This window comes from Daphnia magna, linkage group LG6 (assembly GCF_020631705.1).
Source record: "Daphnia magna isolate NIES linkage group LG6, ASM2063170v1.1, whole genome shotgun sequence".
NCBI classification, from domain to species: Eukaryota; Metazoa; Arthropoda; class Branchiopoda; order Diplostraca; family Daphniidae; genus Daphnia; species Daphnia magna.
In genome coordinates this window covers 8,818,706-8,840,052 of record NC_059187.1, presented here as the reverse complement: position 1 = coordinate 8,840,052, position 21,347 = coordinate 8,818,706, and the positions used below count along the sequence as shown (strand labels likewise).

The following is a 21,347-nucleotide window of genomic DNA, read 5'->3' as shown; positions in this document are numbered from 1 at the left end:
CCAAAATCCCCTTTAAATTCATTACTAACCATACAAACAGTGATAATTTTACACTAACATCAAAGATTAAACCACTACTGAAATACTATATTTATAGTCTGATCCCCACTACAAGAACTTAGGGGCACTAAACACCAAAGACATGATTGTCGTTCCACAATTGCAATTTCTTCTGCAAATAAAATACTAGTTTAAGTAATAACAACTAACAGTAACGCTCTTTCAAATACCTGTCACGCTAAAGCAGACATGTTTAGTTCAAACACATGGGAAAACTGAGAAACTAGGAAGGTTAAAGAATGGTCACAATGTGCATGGTATTGTAACACAAATACACCACGATAAAACGATTGAAGCACAGCAATTCATTTAAACAAAATGACATACCTCGACAAACCCATTGATGGCCAGATAGGATACAGGATATCGACCTTGCTGGTTTCCAACTGTTCTGGATCTCTAAGAATAATCGACATGGGAAAGACTATGACTGACAACCTAAGTCTAATAGCAACATTTCAGTACTGATTTGAAACTTCTGTATTTAGCAGCGTTGTCGCCTTTTAAATTTCCCAAATTGAGAATTCTTGACCTTGGATGGTTGAGTCCTCGCCCTTGGGCTTCTCATCCAGAGATGGCGGGATCAACACGGGAGGAGACATCTGGCGACGGCGGTAAAAACAAGAAGGAAGAAGAACCAGTCAATCAGGAGCTATCATGGAGGCCGAATATAAATCACCTAATTTCCTAGAAGAACCCAAATGGATGATATTCCAATAAATAAATCCTATAAATATGAGAAATCCCACCTGCATGGGAAAATAAGACACTTAAAGAAAAGTGTATCAGGTTTTCAACAATCTTTTGCCATTTAAGACTGTTTTTACTAGAAATAAAGGTTTTAGCAGAGGAACAAATCTAAATCACCAACATAAATAAAGAATACCTGGAAATAAAGTTTTTGCTTTTATTGAGAATTCTTTTACATATTCAACTAAGGTACATCGTTTCATGTTACCTTGATGTAAATACTCAAAATCCAATTTTAAGACATCGGAAATACAATGTTGCAACAGTGGGCAGGAAAAATTTGAGTACGATTTTACATTGATTTAAGTTTAAATTGCTTGGAATTAGCTTTGAAAACCAGCTAAAATAGCTACGTTCTGGTCAAAGTGTAAGTTTTTTTCCTCAGTTTCCCAATGCTGGCATAACGTTTTGCGAAAGGTGTTGGCGGATTTTGGAGACAGCTTCTCTGTCACCTATTAAAACTACCATATTGGCGTTGTCTTCAAGGAAAGTAACCAAACTGTTAACAGATTCCAACAAAGGACTGAAGAGAACCATCAACTGTTGCTGGCCGTGAATAACGCCCATTTCTCCGTTCAACGAGAACAAAAAAGTGGAAACATTTCTAATCTGGGCCCCGAGACCACCCAAAATTGCATACTGCGCCCGGAGTTGTTCCAGAATCGCTTGAGAAGACACAAGAATCGCCCGCGTCTTTTGAATAGATTCTTCTGTGGCTTGTTGGCGAGTTGAAATTTCGCGAAGGTTGTTTTCTGCTACCTGAAGTAATTGCCGGCGTTCATTGGCCTGAGCCTGCCAAGCATCACGATCTCTTTTCAGTTTTTGTATATCTCTCTCGTTGAGGACAAGGCCTGGAGTTGCTAAACCTGTTTTTGTGTAACATGAATTTCAAAAATCAATAGAAAACAAAATATTTCGATACAACTTTTTCTAAAACTTACCGCCTGTAATAACCGTTGCTGCAATCCATTTCCATCTATTCTTTCGTCTCCTTTGAACCCTTGATTGAGAATGTGCGGCTCGTTGGTCAGCATCGCGCACTTTATTATCAAGTTCTGCAATTTCTTGGCCAAGTTTTGCCGCTTCACCTTGCCATTTATTCACTTCGATCGTCAACTGCTCTAGTTCAGTGTTGTCAGTGCGGAGTTGAGCCTCTTTCGCAGAAATATCAGTAGCCAAAGAAAGCAAAGTGGCTTCATATAATTTCATGTGATGAACGGTGATGGCTTCCGTATCGTTGAGCGAATTTGAGGCCGATCGGATAGCTGTTTGAATAAGGAATTGTTGCATCATTGTCCATGGAGCCACTACCGACCGTTTCGTCATAATTCATAACCAAATCAAACAGATTTGATAAATGAACGAGTCCTTTGCTGAACGAAGGCTGTATGGCTACCGTCATTTCTTGCAATCGATCACCAACAGGAGCAGCTTGGCCAAAATGAGCAACTGTGCCTAAACAAGAGAACACAACATGTTCATTCAACATAAGAAGAAGCAAACGAAATATTTTAACTGGGCTTATGTAATAGAACAAACATAATGTCAACTTTGTTAAGACTCCAGAAGTTCAACTCTACTGGAATCAGAGATTATTTAATAAGCTGAAACATTGCAAATTCTGCAAAAACTTACCAACTAAACAGGCGGCGCAGAGCGCCAATAAGGACGCCGTTATTTGCATTACGGATAACGAGGAAAAATTTAAGTTTAGTGCAATATTAAGGCGAAATGCCACGCCAGAAGCTGTACAGCTTCTGAGTAATGGTGATGGTGGTTAGTGGCCTTTTATACAGAATAAATTAAAGGCCTGACCTATTGATCTCCAGATTAAATGCGAAGAAGTTTGTCTGGTATTTCCAGAACAACTTTTTCCAATGCACTATTACTGTTTGTCATTATGAAAACGTCAGCAAGGTCGGATCAAACAGTCGTCAACTTATCTTTCGGTTTTTCCATCTAATGTTTATTTCGTTACAGTCATCAGCTTGTGCATCTCTATGCAATACCGATGTACGACTTGCAATCGCCATGTGCAAAGATGGGTTTTCCCTTAGCGACGTCTGCAATTTCTTCTTTACGCTGTCTAAGAGGCAGTTGAATTTACGGAGCGCTGGCGAATGCTGGAGTTAAACATACGGCACTTCACACGCTTTTTTATTATTCGAGACAGAGTTTACTACTACAATGTTTTCTCCTGTTTGAAATATTGATTGCTCACGCAATGGTTCATTTACGCACGACAAAAATGAAATTGCATTTACCTTCGATTGAGCTTTCGTGAACTCATGTAATATCTTAATATTAATATCTTTCAGAAAATATTTTGTTTTAGATTCATAGACAAGTAGATGCAATAATTTAAGTACAAAGCGGCCAAATAAACTTATGGCAGCTTACGAAAATCGTCCGAACAAATCCAGCAAATAAAGCGGAGAACTCTATAAAACAGCTGGAAGGATACATTGGAAAAGACCACCCAAAATTGCTGTTAAAAACAGAGCGAATTAGTGCGCAATACGGAACGCATCCAGTGCGACATCCAGGAAAAGCAATCATCATTGTTTGAAAACAAATTTCTGCAATTTGCTTAATGCACATTTTAGTGCTCCACAATAATTTTTCACAGTTGGAAATTGGGTCAATAGATGTCGACATGGTTCCCGCCATCCCCATTCTAACTCTGGTATTTCTGTTGGCCTATTTTCACACAGTTTGCATATCTTCATCCCACCGAAAGACAAGACAACGCACACTCAAAAAGGCAAATTATAATCCAAGAAAGATAACAGATAATTTACGTCCTAGACTAGAATACCAGCAAGCATAGATTGGCACATCGCTAATTGACAAACACAGTCTCGCAATACTCGATATTACGCAACATAATATTGGAGCTGAGCAATCTGATGACCCAAGTTGGATTAGTGATACGTGATTAGACAAGTAAGATTAGAATTAAACGTGTGCTAACCGCAAAATCGTTTCGATTTTCGGGAAGGTGATGCAAAGCAATCGCTGATCCCAACTATTTGCCCAGCAATGCTCAATCATTTGATAAAGTTGCTACGGGCAACAGGAAACATTTCAAATAAATTCAAACTTGCCTTCCAATTTGTTGGCGACGACTGATGTTTTGGACGATGGCAGTTGCCGTAACAGATTGTGCACCCACTTGAAGGCGGTTGAGTCAGCCCGTTGACGTTGTAGCGGTGACTCATGACGACACAATCTTGCCTGACTTTCAAAGAGAGAGAAAAAAGGGGGGAATAAGTCACACGTACACGGCATAACTCTTGGCTGACTTGATCAAGCGATCTCGGTGAATCACGTCCTTTTATCAGTTTTGGACTATTCATACCGGTCACATACGGGTTCTTCCACTTGTGTTGGCTTCACATAAATTAAGACAAATTTTTTTGTCGCTGGCCGGATGCGTCTTGGTAATGGTATTTAAATAGACTGAAGGTCGGTATCTTTTTCGTAGGTGGGCTCCTGACAGCTTCTTCATCTCCTTCTTTCCTCATAACGTGGTGTGACGGCGGATGTAATCACCTTTTCCCCCAGGTTCGCCCCCACTCCTGTAAAGTATTGTTGCACGCTTGAATGACTCAAAACTAACCACACACACAAAAATGATTTCCCGCTTCTCGTTTTTCTTCGTCTTATGAAAGGCAACCACAAAACAATCACTCCAAACTGCTTTAACTAGAAGAAAACAAGAAAGAAAAGATGGTTAAAAATGAATCCGGTACCGAATGCACGATAGAAAAATATGAACGCGTGGGGGGAACAGTTCGTGCCAAAAGCCTAACTTTTTCTACATTCAATCTATCCCTTTAGACTTGTATATCGATTTATCGTCATGGCTATGTTTTTTCTGTCGCAACTTTACCCATCGCGCACTTTTTTTCCATGGGAAAAAAGTGAGAGAGCGAAAAGCCATGTGTCAATACTGGTGAGCATCATCCACTTGATACCTCTTGTCGAATGCTGAAGGCGGAAGACATGCCACGAAATAATGACAAGACAAATTGACAGAAGCAGAAAGGAACCATTCGGCAAGAAAATTTTTTATTTTTTTTTTTCAGATCGATATCCTACATAGGAAAACTCCCGTAATATTACTTCCTCCTCCCCCCCTTATGGTTGAAAAACTATCACTCTACTTTCTCTTTGGTAAGTATCGAATATCCAGTAAGGGGTGGCTTGCGCGTGTGTTTGTGTAATCTAATCGCATATAGACGTCACTCTGCGAGAGTGGGCTATAGGTATTCTGGCACGCGCAAGACGTAAAAGGGCAACTGAAAAGAAATGTTGAAACATTTAAAAAAGAGGCTTTTAGTTTCCGACATTAACGTACTGGAGAAAACGGGTGCCTTGACGCCTTCTCATTTAACTGGCATGAATCTAGGCACCACTAGGGCTATAAAGTAATCATCTTTCGACATTACTAGGAAATCATTTTCGGGCTGGTGTTGATTGATCCGTCTTGATCAAATAACAAAGGAATCGATTACGACACTATGGGTAAAAGGGAGAGAGGAGCGGAAAAAAGAAGGGCTGATTAATTCGATAACGGCCGTTGTTTGATCATTCGGGCATTTCGTTCGGGAGTTTTGTTCATTTTGGCAGACGCACGACTTATGCAGAACGGGGCATTCTGATATGTATACTAAGAGACGATGTTTTATGCACTTTTGTATGTCGGATGTTTTCAGATGGTCGCATTTCGTGCCCTTTCACGTTCTTTGATTACAGCATACAGAATTTCTTGAATGCATAATAGTGGCAACATAGCCACGGTTCAGAAAACATGCGATAGAACACCAAGAGCTTTCGTAAGGAACGAGAATTTTTGATAAAAAAATTCAGATGCAATATTCATCTCTCTGTATGGTTTCCCATTTTTCCCCCCCTCCGATCTCTTTAGAAATTCCGCGATCCCGGAATGGATACGTAAGATTGAACGTTCTAATTAATTCTTTTTGCTTTGCATTTTTTTTTTGTACGTATTTGATTTTGATTTCCGGGCGGGAGGGGAAAAAAAATGTATCGCAGTGGAAGCGTTCCCAATGGAAAAACCAATTACCTCTTCTTTGTATATCCACAGTCCGTCTGTCATTCATTTCGTTCTATGACGCCAATGCCTTTTCGCCTTCTCGGCTGATAACGGAATGATGAAGGAGGGATTTTTTTTTCCTTTTTTTTGTCTTCGGGAATCAAAAAGAAAAAAAGTTTATCGATTAACAGCTTTACCGAATCTGTTGGCTCTGGGGATTGCAAACGTAGAAAAAAAGAATCAAAGAAAGCGCTATCAAACGAATTGTGATTCAGTTACGTGCTTGTATCGAGTAGGGTGTGAAGCTGTGAACGCTTCTTTCGTTCACAGACCATCCCAAAGGAGCCAATCACGCGGGATACCAAAAAAAGAGGCAGCCGTTACGATGATGGAGCTAAAAAAAAAAAAAGAGGCGTTTGAGTCTATTCTTGCGAAGAGAGAAAGAAAAGTGCGCTGCTGGCCGATCTGATGATGTGAGCCTATTCAACATCTTTCTTCACGGACACACGCGCCGGAGTCGAGCGCTGCACAAGTTTGGGGATAGATTACTTGGATGTGCGGGAGTCCCTGATTGATTGATTGAGTGCGCGACCGGCATCATCAAAGGGAGTGGTTTTTTTTACACTCCCCACTACAACTACACATACTCTCTCGGAGCATTGCAAACTGTACCATTCGTTTTCCATCCTGATATATGACCTCCTGTTTACTCCTCGGTGGTGTATTTATTTCTACCCCACTAGGGGCCGAAGAAAAAATGGACTGTTTGTCTATGAGCTTTGCAGTGAGTGAAAGGGGGGGAAAAAAAAAAACGATTCTCACCTATTGGCCTTTTTAACTATCGCATCGCAGCTATTTCTTTTTTCAAGAGAAAAATTCTATTTGACGCTTAAGTGTGAAGGAAATTTAGAACTATACCCTTTCTGTCGAAACTACTTCAATATTCCCTTTAAAAAAAAATAGCTTTAAAGCTAATGACGACTTGGCTGTGGGTATAATCCTTTCGAAATGGGGCCTCTAGGGCTAAAGAAATGAGGCGCACAGAGGCAATAGAACTTTTGTGGGCGGCCTCTTGAGTAAATACAACCAAGGCATCACATATATGACCGTCTAGCAGCTGTATGTTACTCATGCATTTTTTCCTCCTCCTTCATTTTTAAAATAGCAACGAAAAAAGATAAAAGAATATGAAGACTCGCGCAAGTAGAGCGAAGATCGGCTTGAAAAATCATTTCAATCTCTGCTCAATGAATTACCGTAGGCGGTTTAAAGTTACGTGGAAAACGTTCCCATGTTCCATTTGAATGCACTGGTAGTCAATAAGGTTGTGATTACCATAACTCAGGTTTTCTAACCAAACAGAAATCCATATTCGGATCGTGAATTGTTTTTTGTTGTTGAAAATCAACAAAAGGTTTCTTGGAAACCAACGGAGATCGAGTGGTTGGAATTCTGTTTGGGCATGTTTAACATACTGCCATGCGAATGCCCGAATCGAAACAATCGAGTCCATTTTGCCTGCGTCCTAATCTCTTTCATTTCCTAGTCTATTGCTAAGCTTCAAAAAGTCAGCATAGTCCAACGTTAAGTAAAATCCATTAAAATAATAACTTTGGTAATAACGTGAAAAATTGATTTAAAACAAGAGCGCTCCTCTAAGGTAACTCATCAAATACGCTGAGCAAATACGCTGATCGCTAATCGTTTTCGTAATTAAAATGTTAATTAAACAGATTGAGATTTGTGTTTGGTTAGCTGATTGATACGACGGACAAATGCAAACACGAATTTTCAGACAAGCTTATCAACTAGCATGGTAGCACAGTTTTGACATTTTTCTCACATTCGTACATAAAGGTGGCCGCAAGTGACATGGCATACCATCCAGGTTTTGACGTGCAGTGGTAAAAACTGTTAAAATTCCAGCCAGGGATCTTACCTTCCGAGTAGAACGGTAGTGAGATTGTAGGAGGATTCCACTGTCTCCCGACTATGTTGGACACGCCTCATTCATTTGTCGTTGACGGCAAGGAATCCCTGATGGAAACATAAGAAAGATCAATATCATGGTGTTATGTCCCCTTTTGCAATTAGCATTTGTCAATCAAAAGACAAGTCATGGTACACATAGAACGATAAGCATCCTAGCACAGAGATATAGTCAGAGGCATTTTTACTTTATCACTAAAGCAGAAGAGAATTGTGCTTTCACGAGATTCATTTCGTTTGATACTCCTACGTAATAGTGCTGAAATCCTTGTCGTTTAATTTCATCTTAAGTTGCAGTTAAAACTTTTAGACATTGCATCGTGCAGTGCTACGTATTTAAAACCCAAAACTCTTTTTCCTCTCTTATTTATTGCGTCTGGAGCGGGGACCTATAAAATGTTTATTGGGCCAGTTTCAAGCTTAACAATTTTAAGAAGCAAGATTTATTCGAGAATAGAAAATCCAGACAGAGGAAGAGAACTGCGTCGTGCACCAAACAGCAGGCACCAGTTTAAGTAATAACAGCGCGTAAACCATTTTTCCCACTTTACTCTAGGAGATGAATTATAGTTTTTTTTTTATAGTGGGCGTCAAGGGTCGGATTTCATTGAAATTTAAAATTAAATTTTGCCTGAAAATCGGTACCTCGAATAAGCTGTTTTGCTCTTATTTTTCTTTTCTTTTTTGTGTTGGTATTACTGAAAATGGGCCCAGTTCCTTTAACCCAACAGATGGCTCTGCAGATAATCTCTCCAAAGAAAACAAACAAAAGTTGGGAACTGTCAAAGTTGTTTTCGTGTCATTGAAATTGAGTGTGCTAATAGCCGTTACTCGTTTACTTAAACTTTCTTTCAACTCAGCTTGGGAAGCAAACAAAGACGGTAAATAAACTGAACAAAGTTTTCCGCACATTGCAAGTCAGCTTTTGCTGACTGTACATTGTGGGAATGACTCATTCCTTGCATAATATGTCCCTAAAACATTCTTTTTTCATTCTGTTTCCAGATCTTTTACTTAAAAATAATGTCTGCCAGGCCCATTGCTTATTTAACAAGGAGGGAGACATTCAGTGCATGCCACAGACTGCATAGGTCAGTCTCTTTATGTCTTTTTAAAATGATTAAACCTAAAAATTTGATGTCCTCTAGTCCCTTATTGACAGATGAGGAAAATCTACAAATATTTTCTAAATGCAATAATCCAAATGGTCATGGGCATAATTATACAGGCATGGCTATACAAAAATTGAGAAAAAAAATGAATACTTACTAACCTTCTTATTTCAAACCATAGTTGAAGTCACTATCAGAGGACCCATTGATGAGAAAACGGGGATGGTCATGAATCTGTGTGACTTAAAGCTGTACATGGAACAGAGCATCATGAACGTGATGGATCACAAAAATCTTGACAAAGATGTTCCTCATTTCCACCACTTGGTCAGCACCACCGAAAATGTTGCTGTGTTTATATGGGACTCTTTATCAGCTCACATGGCAAACCCAAGTCTTCTCTATGAAGTCAAGATCTTTGAAACTGAAAAAAATATCATGATTTACAGAGGTGAACGTGAATAAGTTATTAATTGGTAAGTAGCTCAATTTTGCACATGCCATGTGCTCAAAACGTTTAGATGGAATTCCAAAAGTGATCCATACGTGTATGATCAAACACGATTTTCCTCTTCGATCTTCATCTGTTCCTTATTTTGTTAAAGATCATAATTTAATGGCAATTAAAATAATCTATCAATTTCCTGCTGAAGTATTTAAATATACGTATTTCCTAAATGCTTGGCAGTCTCCATCTTTCCTTCGTGACGTTGCCAATTATTCATAGACCTCATTATCATTAAATATCAGACGATCTTATCGACACATTCCACGCAATTTACCAACCACGGCCCCAGGGGTTTGCCAGATTATTTTCTTTAAAAAAAATGATTAAAGTTCACAACGATAACAAAACAAATAAAATTTTTTACCATTCTCTTTCTTCTGGCGGCAAATGATATGAGCTTCCTCTGACGAAACACAACATTAAACGATGTTTGTTTGCCTTTTATTGCGTATGGCTTGGCAGCAGTTTCGATCAGCTCGGGTCGTTTACCATAAGCAAACAGTAGGGCTTCGTATTGGATGGAAACGCTGCGCTGACGTGGGAGAGCATGGACAATGGAAGAAAAGAACACAACAAAATAGCAAATAAAATAGAGCCATATTCTATCATAAATGTTAATACAGGCCCATCCTGTATGTATGTACAGTATAAAGGATTTGCACAGGCAGAGGCAGGCAATAAAATCCCCTACGAGCTTTTGTCGACGCTCTATATACGCTATTCGGACGATATCCCCCCATGAAAGCGTCCAATAAATCACACACCCTTCCGGATTTGCCTGCCGGATCAAGTCGACCAATCATTCGTGAAATTGATACTCAAGCACATAAATCATTGGGCACGAATCAAGCCCATCGTCACATCAACAACTTGATTGCATTTCTGCCCCTATACTTGTCATAATTCCACGAATTTAATCTCTTTGCTGACAATAAGTGTGTGAGTGTGTGGCTGTTTCTCCATGCCAGACGAAGATGTTTTCATCACCTTCTCAAGCAGAATTAGGATTAGTCGTTAGTGCGCTTGCGCAAAACCCGCTGCTATCTTCGACTGACGATAGGTGCACTGCTCGAGTCCAGCCCCTCTGCCACCCAACGTTCCTCCTGTGGTGGCTCTCGCCTCGTAGTCTTGCTTCAGTTTGGGGTCGGCTCGCACTGGCTGTCGTCCATTCGAACGAGCTGTAGTAACATTGAAATATCCAAACTCACGCCGACAAACAAGAACACAGTGCGAAACCCCGTGAGAGTGGAGCCGCTACTAAGGACATATACGTATCCGGCTCCAAGCTGTGACCGAAGCAATGAATGACCGAAGTTTGTGAATCAAATATCACTCGATCTGAAAATTCTCTCGAGCCCTCAACAGATTGAGCGCCTTCAGCAGTCGGCCATTTTTCCTGTTTTTTTTTCTTTTCTTTTCCCTAGTTCTTGTGAGTTGATGTCGGGTGTCAATGGGTTAACCGATAGGCCCCCGCTTCATAGTTCCTTTGGATCCCCCATTTTACTACCAGTTTTTCAAGAAAAAGTGTTGTGTGGTGCTCTTCAACTTGTGTTTGCTGCTACCAGTGTGTGTGTTTGTGTGTGTGTGTGTGTGTCGGTTGTTGTGTTGCAAATCATAAGTGAGAAGACGCACTAGAGGTTTCTGATTACTTCCTTCAAGCTAGCAAACAATCATTACAGGTAAACGACCCTTTTGCTACGTTATTTCTGAATTACGTTAGTGGTAATCCCAGCAAAAATGAAAAAGAGACTACGAAACGTTGCATGGTTGTGTGTGTGTGTGTGTGTGTCTTTTTGTGTTGAAAAGAGAGGGGGAGGAGAGAGAGACACAGAGAGAGAAGAAGATGAAAGGAAGTTGAAAGAAGAAGCCAAAAAAGGTAGAAGGCAAATGGTAGGAGAAACGCCAAGGTGAATAAGAAGAGAGAACCTCCAAGGCTGAGTGCAGGTATCAACACAAAGGCCATTGGAAGCCAACGAGGAAAAGAAAAAATGAATGCTCTACTAGCTCGTGAAATTTCGGTTCTTTTTCTGACGTGGCGTGACCAATTCGTGGCCGTACACGACTGACGAAACGCCACCTGGCAGCTTTGAATTATTCTTTTTTGGGGGAAAAATTCGACTCCAATGTTCTCTTGATTATTTGTCAGTTCCTAAGAATTCCCTCGTTCGATTTTGCCACTGTCTTTACAGATAAAAAGGTGTGTTTATCACGTCCTTGATATCAAAGACCTCGCCCAACCAACAAGGTTTTTTTTTTCTTTCCTCGATGACGTTTGCAACTTTATTTCAAAACGTGTATTGCAGTAATCGTTCGCTTTATCGCGTGTGTGGGTGTGCGGTTGAATTGTTTTCGTTTTTCAATATTTTTATCTTTTGTTTTTTTCACGGCAGATGAGCTGGAACGGAGCAATGTTGTCTACTAGTGCGCGGATGTTGACTATGCTTTCAGTGTTCCTACTTCTTTTGGCTAGCGGCTTGGCCGTCTCATCCTCGGAAGAAGACGATTCTTCTTCATCTCCGTCATTCACCGATCAGTGGGCCGTTCACATTAGCGGTGGCGATCAAGTAGCAAATGCTATCGCTGCTCGCCATGGATTCACCAATCTCGGCAAGGTAATAAACACATTTTCATCATTCCCTTTTTTTTCTTTTCTTTACAGGTAAAAGGAGGGAGGGGGGAATTGTTGTTTCAGGTGAAAATGAACTTCCCCGACGGGATGGCAGTGAATGTTTATTTATTATCGAAAAATCCCTCCCCTTTTCGCCAATGGCGCCAGTAAAGTTTCGACGGGGAAAAAAAGATCCAGATCAATTGAAACACTCACACAAATAAAAAAAAAAAAAAACGTAAAAGAAGCCGACACTGGTGGAAGTAGATGGTGTGTCCGTCGGGTTGAAGTGGGTCCGCCATTTGGTGTGTTTCTTCTTCTTGTGGGCGGTCCCACCCGAAGAAAAAAAAAAAACCCAACACACCGAAGAGAAAAAAATAAAAGAAAACCCTCCGCCCGTCCAAAAATAGTCGTCGTCCCTTGCGCGTGTTTGTTTTATTACTGTGATTCCAGCTATGCGGCTTGAGCGAAGCTGCTGTTTTATATATTTGGCCCGTCTCGCCAGACGAACCCTCCTCCTTTTCTTCTTCCTCACTTATTTTCCTCCAGCCGCCTCTATTTGTGCATACGTTTCTAGCCGATCGGCTTGACGAAAGAACTAAACAAAAATTTTTTTTTCTCGTGGAGAACTCATTTTAACAGCGTTGCATCATCATCGCAATGATCATGTGTCGGTGTAGGAGGGCAAGGATGATTTTCAATTTGAACGAGAAAAGCTGTGAAGCTGATCAGTCATGCGACTGGCCCAATTTGGGTCATATTGTTGGCCGATGCGGTCATATTGATTTTCGTGCCATGAGCTAAATAACAAACAGAGGGGGGGGGGAAGCGCATGGTGTAAAGGATATCTTCATCCCTATGTTGACACAGTCCGGAAGTCGATGGACATTGCTTTTGGACCCGCTTAAATATTAAGAAAAGGGGGGCATGTCTTTGACCGGACTTTTGATATTTTGCTTGTGGCTCACGCACACACGGTCCCCTATGAAAAATGATCATTTGACATCTCATCTGTCATTTTCTCTCCCCACCGTTTCTTTGTAATAAAACCGCCGCCGTCTTTTGGTATTCCAGTTATTTGATGCGACAGGCCGCACAATATGCCGTCACGGTTCTGATTTTTTTCTTCTTCTTTTCTTCCCCCATTTTGATTGACATTTCCATCTTGTTGTTTTGGATTTTTCTTTTTAGATATTCGGGGATTACTATCATTTTCAGCACAGAAAAGTGGCAAAAAGATCAACAGAGCCGGGCACTGATCACAGCGATCTGCTGAATAACGATCCAGAGGTAAAATTTGAAGCCCCATTTTAATTGTTTGATTAGAATGTTTCTATTTCACCGCTATTCGCTCCATTTTGTTTTTGTTTTAAGGTCCGGTGGGTCAAGCAGCAGGTGGTGAAGAAACGAGTCAAACGCGATTTCCTGGAAGATCCTTCCGGCCGATCGCGACGATCGAGAAGTGATCGTCGACCATCACGTCGGGCTGGAACTATCAGATCTATTAGTTACAATCTCAATGATCCTCGCTGGACACAAATGTGGTACCTGGTACGTTTCTTTAAAAAAAAATATCTTTATATTTCTTCTTCTCGATTAACAGCTTGTTAGTGACAAGATTTGACACCATCATCACATCTTTCATGCTTTTATTTTTGTCGACGGATAATTCCCACTAAAGAAATAATGATTCTCGGCGTACTCAATTCCGCGAAAAGCCCTTTCTAAATAATAGGGAACGAAAGGCATCGATCGATGCGGTTTCAGATTGCTTCGTTGGGTACCCCCCGTTGTATTATGGACAATGGGGTATGTCGTACCGAAGCAGTGGGTTTCAACTTACATGGTGACTCAAACAATATCAACACACTAACCCTTTTAACTTTTTATCCTTTCTTTCCTTGCTTGTGTTTGTTGTTTTTTTTTTTACGAGGGGAACTATCGATCGAGGTACAAAGAGAGTAACACGAGTCCACCTCCCCGTACAGAAATAATAGTCACACTGTCTGCTCGTTGACCCGGTCATGTCCGTTTTCCCATCTTCTGAAACCCTCAGTTTTTATTAAAGAATTTTAGCAGTGATGATGGGATTGGTTGATGATAGAATTTGATATCATTAAGGGAATGGCAACTACTTACGAGTATTGATTTTGTTTGTTTTGTTGTCCATCTAAAGCCGGATGTGATATGGTGCCCTTTTTTTTTTTTTCTCTAGCGTTCCAAAGTTGCTACTGTTGCTTTTTTCTTTCTGTTTGTTGTGTATACATTTGGTTTTTGTTTGTTTGTTACAGAACCGAGGAATGGGCCTTGATATGAACGTACAGGAAGCCTGGGCCGAAGGCGTGACCGGAAAGGGAACCGTGGTGACCATCCTCGACGACGGACTGGAAAAGGATCATCCAGACATCCGCCGGAATTATGTACGAATGTGAACAAAAGATTTTTTTTTTTTCCCTCTCGCTTTCTGAATGTTAAAAGCCCAAAAGAAGAAAAAAAATTCTTATTCTTTGTTGGTTGATTTGGCTTTGTTCACAGGATCCTCTAGCCAGCTATGACGTCAATAATCACGACGAGGATCCCATGCCCCGTTACGATCTGATAGACTCGAATCGTCACGGGACTCGATGCGCTGGAGAAGTCGCCGCCGAAGGCAACAACTCAATCTGCGCCGTTGGTGTAGCTTTTGGTGCTGGCATTGGAGGTACGACTATGTTATCGATTTCTCTCTCCCTTTTCGTGCAATCCTCGAGGAAAAGAACGTGTGTCGAGTGTGTTCCATTCAAACAGATTCTATTCTGGTTATGAATAAACAAGTAGTTGTCCCCCCCCCCCCTAGGGGAGTGTTGACTTTTATCGAGTATGTCTAGAAACCGGACATTTTATCTCGGGTCTATTTGATTCTTGTTTATTTATTTTCTTCTTTTTTATCTCACAGGAGTTCGAATGTTAGATGGTGATGTGACAGACGCCGTTGAGGCTCGTTCTCTCAGTCTCAATCCGAATCACATTGACATTTACAGCGCGTCTTGGGGACCCGACGATGATGGAAAGACTGTGGACGGCCCGGGTGAGTTGGCCACGCGAGCTTTCATCGAAGGAGTCACTAAGGCAAGTTCCCATCTTAGATACCGTATCCATTTTCACCCCGGAAGAAGGGGGGGTAGGCAGACATTGAATGATGATTGGGTAAGACTATGTGTGTGCCACACCGATGTAAGGTCTTGTATCGGTTCATTTTGGACAGCATTCAAGCAGTTGGAAAAGAGCCCAACAGTTCAATGCGGGGTGCCAATTCGCTTTTAGTGACAGGCAAGGTTGATTATATTTTTACGACCGAAATAGGGCGCGAAATGTTTAATTGGCAGCCTCCGCAATTCAATTTTGTTTTTAACAATTGCTAGGGTCGCGATGGTAAAGGATCCATCTTTGTTTGGGCGTCTGGTAATGGCGGTCGGGATCACGACAATTGCAACTGTGATGGATACACCAATTCCATCTGGACGTTGAGTATTAGCAGTGCCACAGAAAATGGCTACGTGCCTTGGTATTCCGAAGCTTGTTCTTCCACCTTGGCCACCACTTATAGCAGTGGGTCCTCCGGCGAAAAACAGGTACTAAAAAAGAAAAAGACCCTTTAAATATTCCTTTTTTCTGGTACGGTGTCATATCTTGTTATCGGATTTCACCTAGTGTAAAATTATTAGTTTATCTCTTGAAAGATTTTCAATCGCATTTCCGTATCGTTGCAGATTGTGACGACGGATTTACATCATTCGTGCACAGCAAGTCACACGGGTACGTCGGCCTCGGCGCCTCTGGCAGCCGGAATTTGCGCTCTAGCCTTGGAAGCTAACCGCAATTTGACGTGGCGCGATATGCAACACATCGTAGTCCGAACTGCCAAACCGGCAAACCTCAAGGCGGACGACTGGCAAGTCAATGGAGTAGGAAGAAATGGTAAAAAAGAAAATACGTTTTAATTCATTCAAAAGTCCGCATCACGATTTTTAAAAACTTGTTATTTTGAAATTGCGGTTGCGTAGTGAGTCATTCGTTCGGCTACGGACTGATGGATGCAGCCGCCATGGTCCGGCTAGCTCGTGTCTGGTCAACAGTTGCCCCCCAGCAATTCTGCGAAGTCCGCGCACCCGATATGAACAAGTATTTTTTTAAAATTTGTTCCGATTATTTCAAGGCTAGACAAGAATTGATCACACGTGTCCTTTTTCTTGTTTTTTGTTTTTTAAAAAAATGTTTAGATTAATTCCTGCCAAAAGTCAAATCAAAATTCAGTTGACTGTCCAAGAATGTGCCGGAGTGAATTTCATGGAACATTTGCAGGTATTAAAAGTCGAAATAGAATTTTAAAAAAATTTATGTCTCTTAAATGAAATCACTTTTATTTTCTTTGTTCGAACCTAAGGCTCGAATAAGTTTGGCGGCTGTCAGCCGAGGTGACATTCAAATCCACTTGTCATCTCCATCGGGGACGCGCTCGACTCTGTTGGCTTTGCGTCCGCACGATTCTTCTCGCAATGGATTCCATTCATGGCCGTTCATGTCCGTCCACTATTGGGGAGAAAGTCCCTTTGGTGTTTGGACTCTGGAGATTCAAAACGAAGGCCGATATCCCGGTAAGATTTATTTTTTAAGAGGGGGACACAACAAAATATTTCCAATAAGATCTGCTAGCCTTTTAGAAAAATCTTGGGGGATCGATGCCCCAATCGAAATTGACGAGTGTCACGTGCACAAGTCGCTTCGTTGAAAAGTGGGTGGTGGGCTTCATCGATGATGGGCATGTGAGTTCCGGCCTGTCGATTCTTCGTTTTCAAACGCCCACGAAAAGGAAAAAAAAAAAGGGGGTTTGGGTTGGGTTCCGAACTTTTGTGTGTGTTCAAATGTCTTGTATTTTCCGGTCGGGCTGCACAGCACTGGGAGGCGTGGGGACTGACACTGTTCTAAACTAGACTTTCCTTCTTCCTACACTGTATCTGTTCCTCCCACACATGGCTGGGCGTTACCTATTGGTGGCATTTAGGTCGGGCCACGCTTCAAGACTGGATGCTAAGAATATACGGCACGAAAACGGACCCTGTGCGATCGACGAGGTCTTCCCCATCATCTACTTCCAACACTACCAACATCATTTCGCCGACAATGTCAACGACGCAGTCATCGGCCCCACCGTCGTCTGCTCCATTAAACGCCTTTACTCCTTCCACTTTTATGACGACGGCTCCAAAAAAAATGACTCCATCTCTGCTGGATGGCCGTCACGTCGACAATGTTGGGCCTAGATCCGGTCATGACTCTGTCCCACGCTCCAAAACAGGCACGTCTCTTCGCATGTGGGCCTTACCCACCCTTTTTCAAATAATCCGAACCGGAATCGATCGCCTGTCGCATCTCTCATTAGGGGCGTCCTAATGAGAGAACAATGTAGTTCTTTTATTTTTCCCCTTTATTTTGTACGATGATTGTCTTGGCTTGTAGACGCAGTAGAGAGTATCATCTGTCAACCTCCCCCCCTACACGCCGTAGTGTTCTATTTCAACCGTGCTCGTCATTTGCTCGTTAGCCGACACACCAGCATGACGATGAAAGGCATTTGCATGTATCCCAGTCCAGCCTTAATTAATGCCCGGATTCTCATCTACCGTTTTTTCAAGCTAATTGGATTTCTTTTTATTATTTTGTTTTCGTGCATGGTTGTGATACTCATTTTGAATGTTTGATTAAAATATCGTTTTTTTTTTTTTTTTTAAATATATGTAGCGACATTGACCGAGTGGAATGTGGCCGTTTATGGGACCAAGGACTCGCCAGAGTCCAAGCTCCGGGCCGCTATTTCGCTCCCTTCATCAACTGTGGCTCCTACCACAACGGTGCAACCTACACCGAAAACGTCAGAAGAAGCCATTAGACAGCACCAACCTCCTTCTACGGCTGGTGGTGAGTGGCTGGATAAAACGACGATTCATCAAAATAATTTGGAGCAAAACGCGAGGGCTTCTTTCTTGCCGAACGACGGCCAACCGCTTGAACCCGTTCCAGTTTTGAGTAGCAGCGGTGGCGCTGGCGTCCGCTGCAGACCTGGTCATTGGGACTCCGCTTCCGCCGTTTGTCTAAGTACTTGCCTCGCCCTAGTTATTGCCCTCCTAGTTTCTGATGATCGCTATCTTATATCAACGAGTCGTTTGTTTCGGTAGCTCACGCACAAACATTTTTTCTCTCACACTCTTTCCATCTTGCCTCTTTCTAATTTCTATACTCGATTTTCATCGGGAATGACAGCGAATACTCCTCGTTGTGTACTTAAAAAAGAGGTCCCAGTTGCTTTTTTTTTCCCCTGTAATTTATTTATTCCGTTTCTTTTTGTTTTGTTTTGACTAACAGACACAGAGAGAATGACGCCCCCTTTATATCTTTAGTTATTATTATTATTTTTTTCATTATTATTATTGCCATTTGGTAGCTTTCTCAGAGCATTCAAAGAATAGAAAAGCCCTATACCACCATTCCTGATCGAATGAAAGATCAAAGTAACACGATCGATGAGAAATATCGTCAGCCGGGACCACACGCTGCATCCCCGCCTATTTCATTCTGTTTCTTCTCTCTTCTGAGCCGATTTATTTACTTTTTTTTTTTTCCGTTTAACTTAAAAATAATAATCCCTTCCCCCTCCCTTTTCTTTTTCAAAATAACAATATTCTCTCTTCGAAGCAGCTCTCTATTCTTGTTAAACGCTCGTGTGTCATCTTCTTGCCGCTCCTCTATCAAAACTCTTATCGCTGCGTTACCAGCATCAAACTGGAACCCTCCAATTTTTTTTTTCGACGTTTATGAATTCGTCTGGAAGTAAAGTATATAATGCTCCCCCTTTTCCCAGTCTTGATATTATATTATTATAGGAAAAAAATGCTCTCTCTATGTCCCGCCGACAAAAAAAAATGTATATATATACTTTACTCCAGACGTCATTCTATTCACGATAGGATTTACACACCCAAATTATAGGATCAATTCCCCCCACCCTCCCAACCCCCAAATGAAGAAAAAAATAATCACTTGTTTGTTTCCAAGTACAAACTTACCAATAAAGAAAACACTCAGGCTGCTGATTTTCGCAGTATTATCGTAGAAGAGGTAGACTTGACATTTTTTTTAGAAACGAAAAACAAATTTATTGCTTCCTCGACTCAGCTTCCGACCGACTCCTCAGAACTAAAAACTAAAACTTTTACGGTTTTCACTACAGTCTCTAATTTGTTTTTCTTATGTAAATAATATTTAAGAAAAAGGGGGGACGACAGGAAGGAGAAAAAAAAAATGGGCGAGCGTTTATGTGTGTTTGTGTGAATGTGTGTGTAACTTTATGAGTGTCACCTTTTTTTTTTTCAATTTTTTTTTTTCAAATCGAACCGATTTTTGTCTCGTGCCGAAACGTGAAAGCAACCCTTTTTTTTTTAAATATATATATTATATATTATGGTGATGTCTTCGTGGGAACGATTTTACAAAAAAACAAGGACGAGAAACAAATTGACATTTTGATGACCTTTCTCCCAGCCTTTTTTTGTGAAATCTTTTCTTTTATCTTTTTTTTTTTTTGAAAAAAAAAAAAAAAAAATGAAAAATGGATGTTCACACAGTGCAGCCTAGGTTGTGAATAAAGAACATCGAAATTTTTGCCGAATATCTTCTTGTCTTTATGAACAAAACAACAAAAGATGAACAAATCTTTGATTTTCTTTCTCTGAAATTTCTTTTTAAAAAATCCCATTTTTGTTTTGTTGTTTAACTTTTACCTTAATTGGCCTCTAGAGTATAGAACTCATTGAAACAGAATTTACTCCCTACCCTGATGGTGATGGCTTAAAACTATTATAATCTCTTTCACGTGGACTAAGTACTTCACTTTATTAACAGAAAATTCCAAACATACACACACACACACACAAGAAACTAACAGTTAACAAAGTTCTAATCTAACCTTATTCGTTGTTTAGTCTGTACACCTGACAGTAGAACTGATAGACATGTACTCAGGGGGTAAATACCAACAGAAAACGGGTGCAAATTTGTTGAACCTTCGCAAACACTTTGTACAAACACAATGTCTCCCACACACACACACACACACACTGACACAAGACAAACACGACACTATGGTTTAGGGGTGTAATGCAAAGGTGTCCACGTCAATCCTCCTTGGGGCAACCTCCCTCTCCTAGATCGCAATTTGGTGAGTGGCCTTCTCTTTTATTGTCGTTAAAGATTACTAATCCTTCCGTTTTCCTTTTTATTTTTCTTCCTTAGAAATTTTTGTCTTCTTTTTTTTAATTGATGCACTTGCAATTGTTTTGAATTTCTCCTTTTGAATTTCGCATTTTTGTTTTGTTTTTTCCCCTTCAAGATGGAGTACTTGATTTGTTACTAATTTTTAAAATTCATTTTCACACAGTGTGTGACGGTGATGATTTTCTGTGGCAGGGCCAATGCGTTACAACGTGTCCCGAATCGACTCACGCAATCAACCAGACGGGATTAGTCGGGATTCTCCTTGCATGCGTTCCGTGTCATTATTCATGTCTGACCTGCAACGGGCCGAGTGATTCAGAATGTACCACTTGCCACGCCGATTCACAACTCAAGTCTGTCATTTTACCAGGTAAACTCTTTTTCGACCATCAATCAACGGGAAATGCTAAGAAAGACAAACCAGTTTTTCTTTTTACAACAATTGTGTAAGACTATAACAATAATAACCTTGAAACATGTTGATGGATGAACAGGATACAAAGGCAAAGCGGAACACTATTGCCATCCACGGGAATTGGCAAATTTATTGGCAAATTACGAACGTTGGTCTCTGGGTGTTGAATTAGCGCTGGCCTTTAATGTGGCCATCGTCATGGCATTGGTGGTCTTCATGTTGTGCAATAAAAAACCGGGTGGCGGATCTTCATGCATTCTTAATTGCTGCTCGACTGGTGCTGAACCAAAGAAAGAATATCATCATCTTGTGCCCACGACTACAAACAAATCCAATAACCTTGTGGTTGAGGTTTACACAGATGACCATGAAGATGATGAGCCCGAATCTAATCGTCATCCAATCACTGAAAATTGAAGATCTTAATTTTTTTGTGGAAAAATCAATAATTAGGATGCTAATTGTCATTCATTTTTTTTTTGTATCAAAGGGATATTGTGGTACGTGTCAATAGAAAAAGTGATTTTCATCAAACA

The 21,347-nt window shown here is 40.8% G+C and overlaps 2 protein-coding genes, 1 long non-coding RNA gene and 1 other non-coding gene across 6 annotated transcripts; 2 read left to right on the top strand and 2 right to left on the bottom strand.

The window, feature by feature from the left end:
• Positions 1–953: 953 nt before the first annotated feature.
• LOC116925200 lies at positions 954–2,600 on the bottom strand. The gene is made up of 3 exons (XR_006648061.1): positions 2,446–2,600; positions 1,752–2,265; positions 954–1,676 (listed from the first exon to the last, which is right to left on the bottom strand). It is a non-coding gene; the product is annotated as an uncharacterized LOC116925200 (transcript).
• Positions 2,601–4,408: 1,808 nt separating this feature from the next.
• On the bottom strand, positions 4,409–10,462 carry LOC116925205. Its single transcript, XR_004395365.2, has 4 exons — positions 9,846–10,462; positions 9,135–9,789; positions 7,812–7,909; positions 4,409–4,518 (listed from the first exon to the last, which is right to left on the bottom strand). It is a non-coding gene; the product is annotated as an uncharacterized LOC116925205 (long non-coding RNA).
• LOC116925204 (6-pyruvoyl tetrahydrobiopterin synthase) lies at positions 8,583–9,653 on the top strand. Its single transcript, XM_032931864.2, has 4 exons — positions 8,583–8,742; positions 8,867–8,952; positions 9,010–9,089; positions 9,155–9,653. Exons 2-4 carry the CDS (start codon positions 8,885–8,887, stop codon positions 9,436–9,438), a joined length of 432 nt encoding a protein of 143 aa, XP_032787755.1. The 5' UTR covers positions 8,583–8,742; positions 8,867–8,884; the 3' UTR covers positions 9,439–9,653.
• Positions 10,463–10,598: 136 nt separating the features above from the next.
• Positions 10,599–21,345, top strand: LOC116925194 (furin-like protease kpc-1). Of its 3 annotated transcripts, none has more exons than XM_045175115.1 (16): positions 10,599–11,160; positions 11,872–12,093; positions 13,281–13,379; positions 13,464–13,640; positions 14,381–14,509; positions 14,625–14,790; positions 15,025–15,197; positions 15,491–15,700; positions 15,839–16,046; positions 16,133–16,250; positions 16,349–16,430; positions 16,513–16,723; positions 17,131–17,424; positions 17,868–18,221; positions 20,560–20,766; positions 20,891–21,345. In XM_045175115.1, the coding sequence occupies exons 2-16, from the start codon at positions 11,872–11,874 to the stop codon at positions 21,226–21,228; spliced, it is 2,988 nt and encodes a 995-aa protein (XP_045031050.1). In that variant the 5' UTR covers positions 10,599–11,160; the 3' UTR covers positions 21,229–21,345. The 3 variants fall into 3 exon arrangements, with proteins under 3 accessions (XP_045031050.1, XP_045031052.1, XP_045031051.1); XM_045175116.1 differs by lacking the exon at positions 10,599–11,160 and adding an exon at positions 11,571–11,726; XM_045175117.1 differs by lacking the exon at positions 17,131–17,424 and having other exon boundaries at positions 10,600–11,160.
• Positions 21,346–21,347: the final 2 nt, after the last annotated feature.

What these genes read in the sequence shown, in the direction of transcription:
- LOC116925204 (XM_032931864.2), top strand. Translation starts at nt 8,885, where the DNA reads ATGTCTGCCAGGCCCATTGCTTATTTAACAAGGAGGGAGACATTCAGT. An exon ending in GCATGCCACAGACTGCATAG is followed by an intron (nt 8,953 to 9,009) that starts GTCAGTCTCTTT and finishes GATGTCCTCTAG; the next exon opens with TCCCTTATTGACAGATGAGG. An exon ending in TCATGGGCATAATTATACAG is followed by an intron (nt 9,090 to 9,154) that starts GCATGGCTATAC and finishes TTCAAACCATAG; the next exon opens with TTGAAGTCACTATCAGAGGA.
- LOC116925194 (XM_045175115.1), top strand. Translation starts at nt 11,872, where the DNA reads ATGAGCTGGAACGGAGCAATGTTGTCTACTAGTGCGCGGATGTTGACT. An exon ending in TCATCGAAGGAGTCACTAAG is followed by an intron (nt 15,198 to 15,490) that starts GCAAGTTCCCAT and finishes AACAATTGCTAG; the next exon opens with GGTCGCGATGGTAAAGGATC. An exon ending in GGTCCTCCGGCGAAAAACAG is followed by an intron (nt 15,701 to 15,838) that starts GTACTAAAAAAG and finishes GTATCGTTGCAG; the next exon opens with ATTGTGACGACGGATTTACA.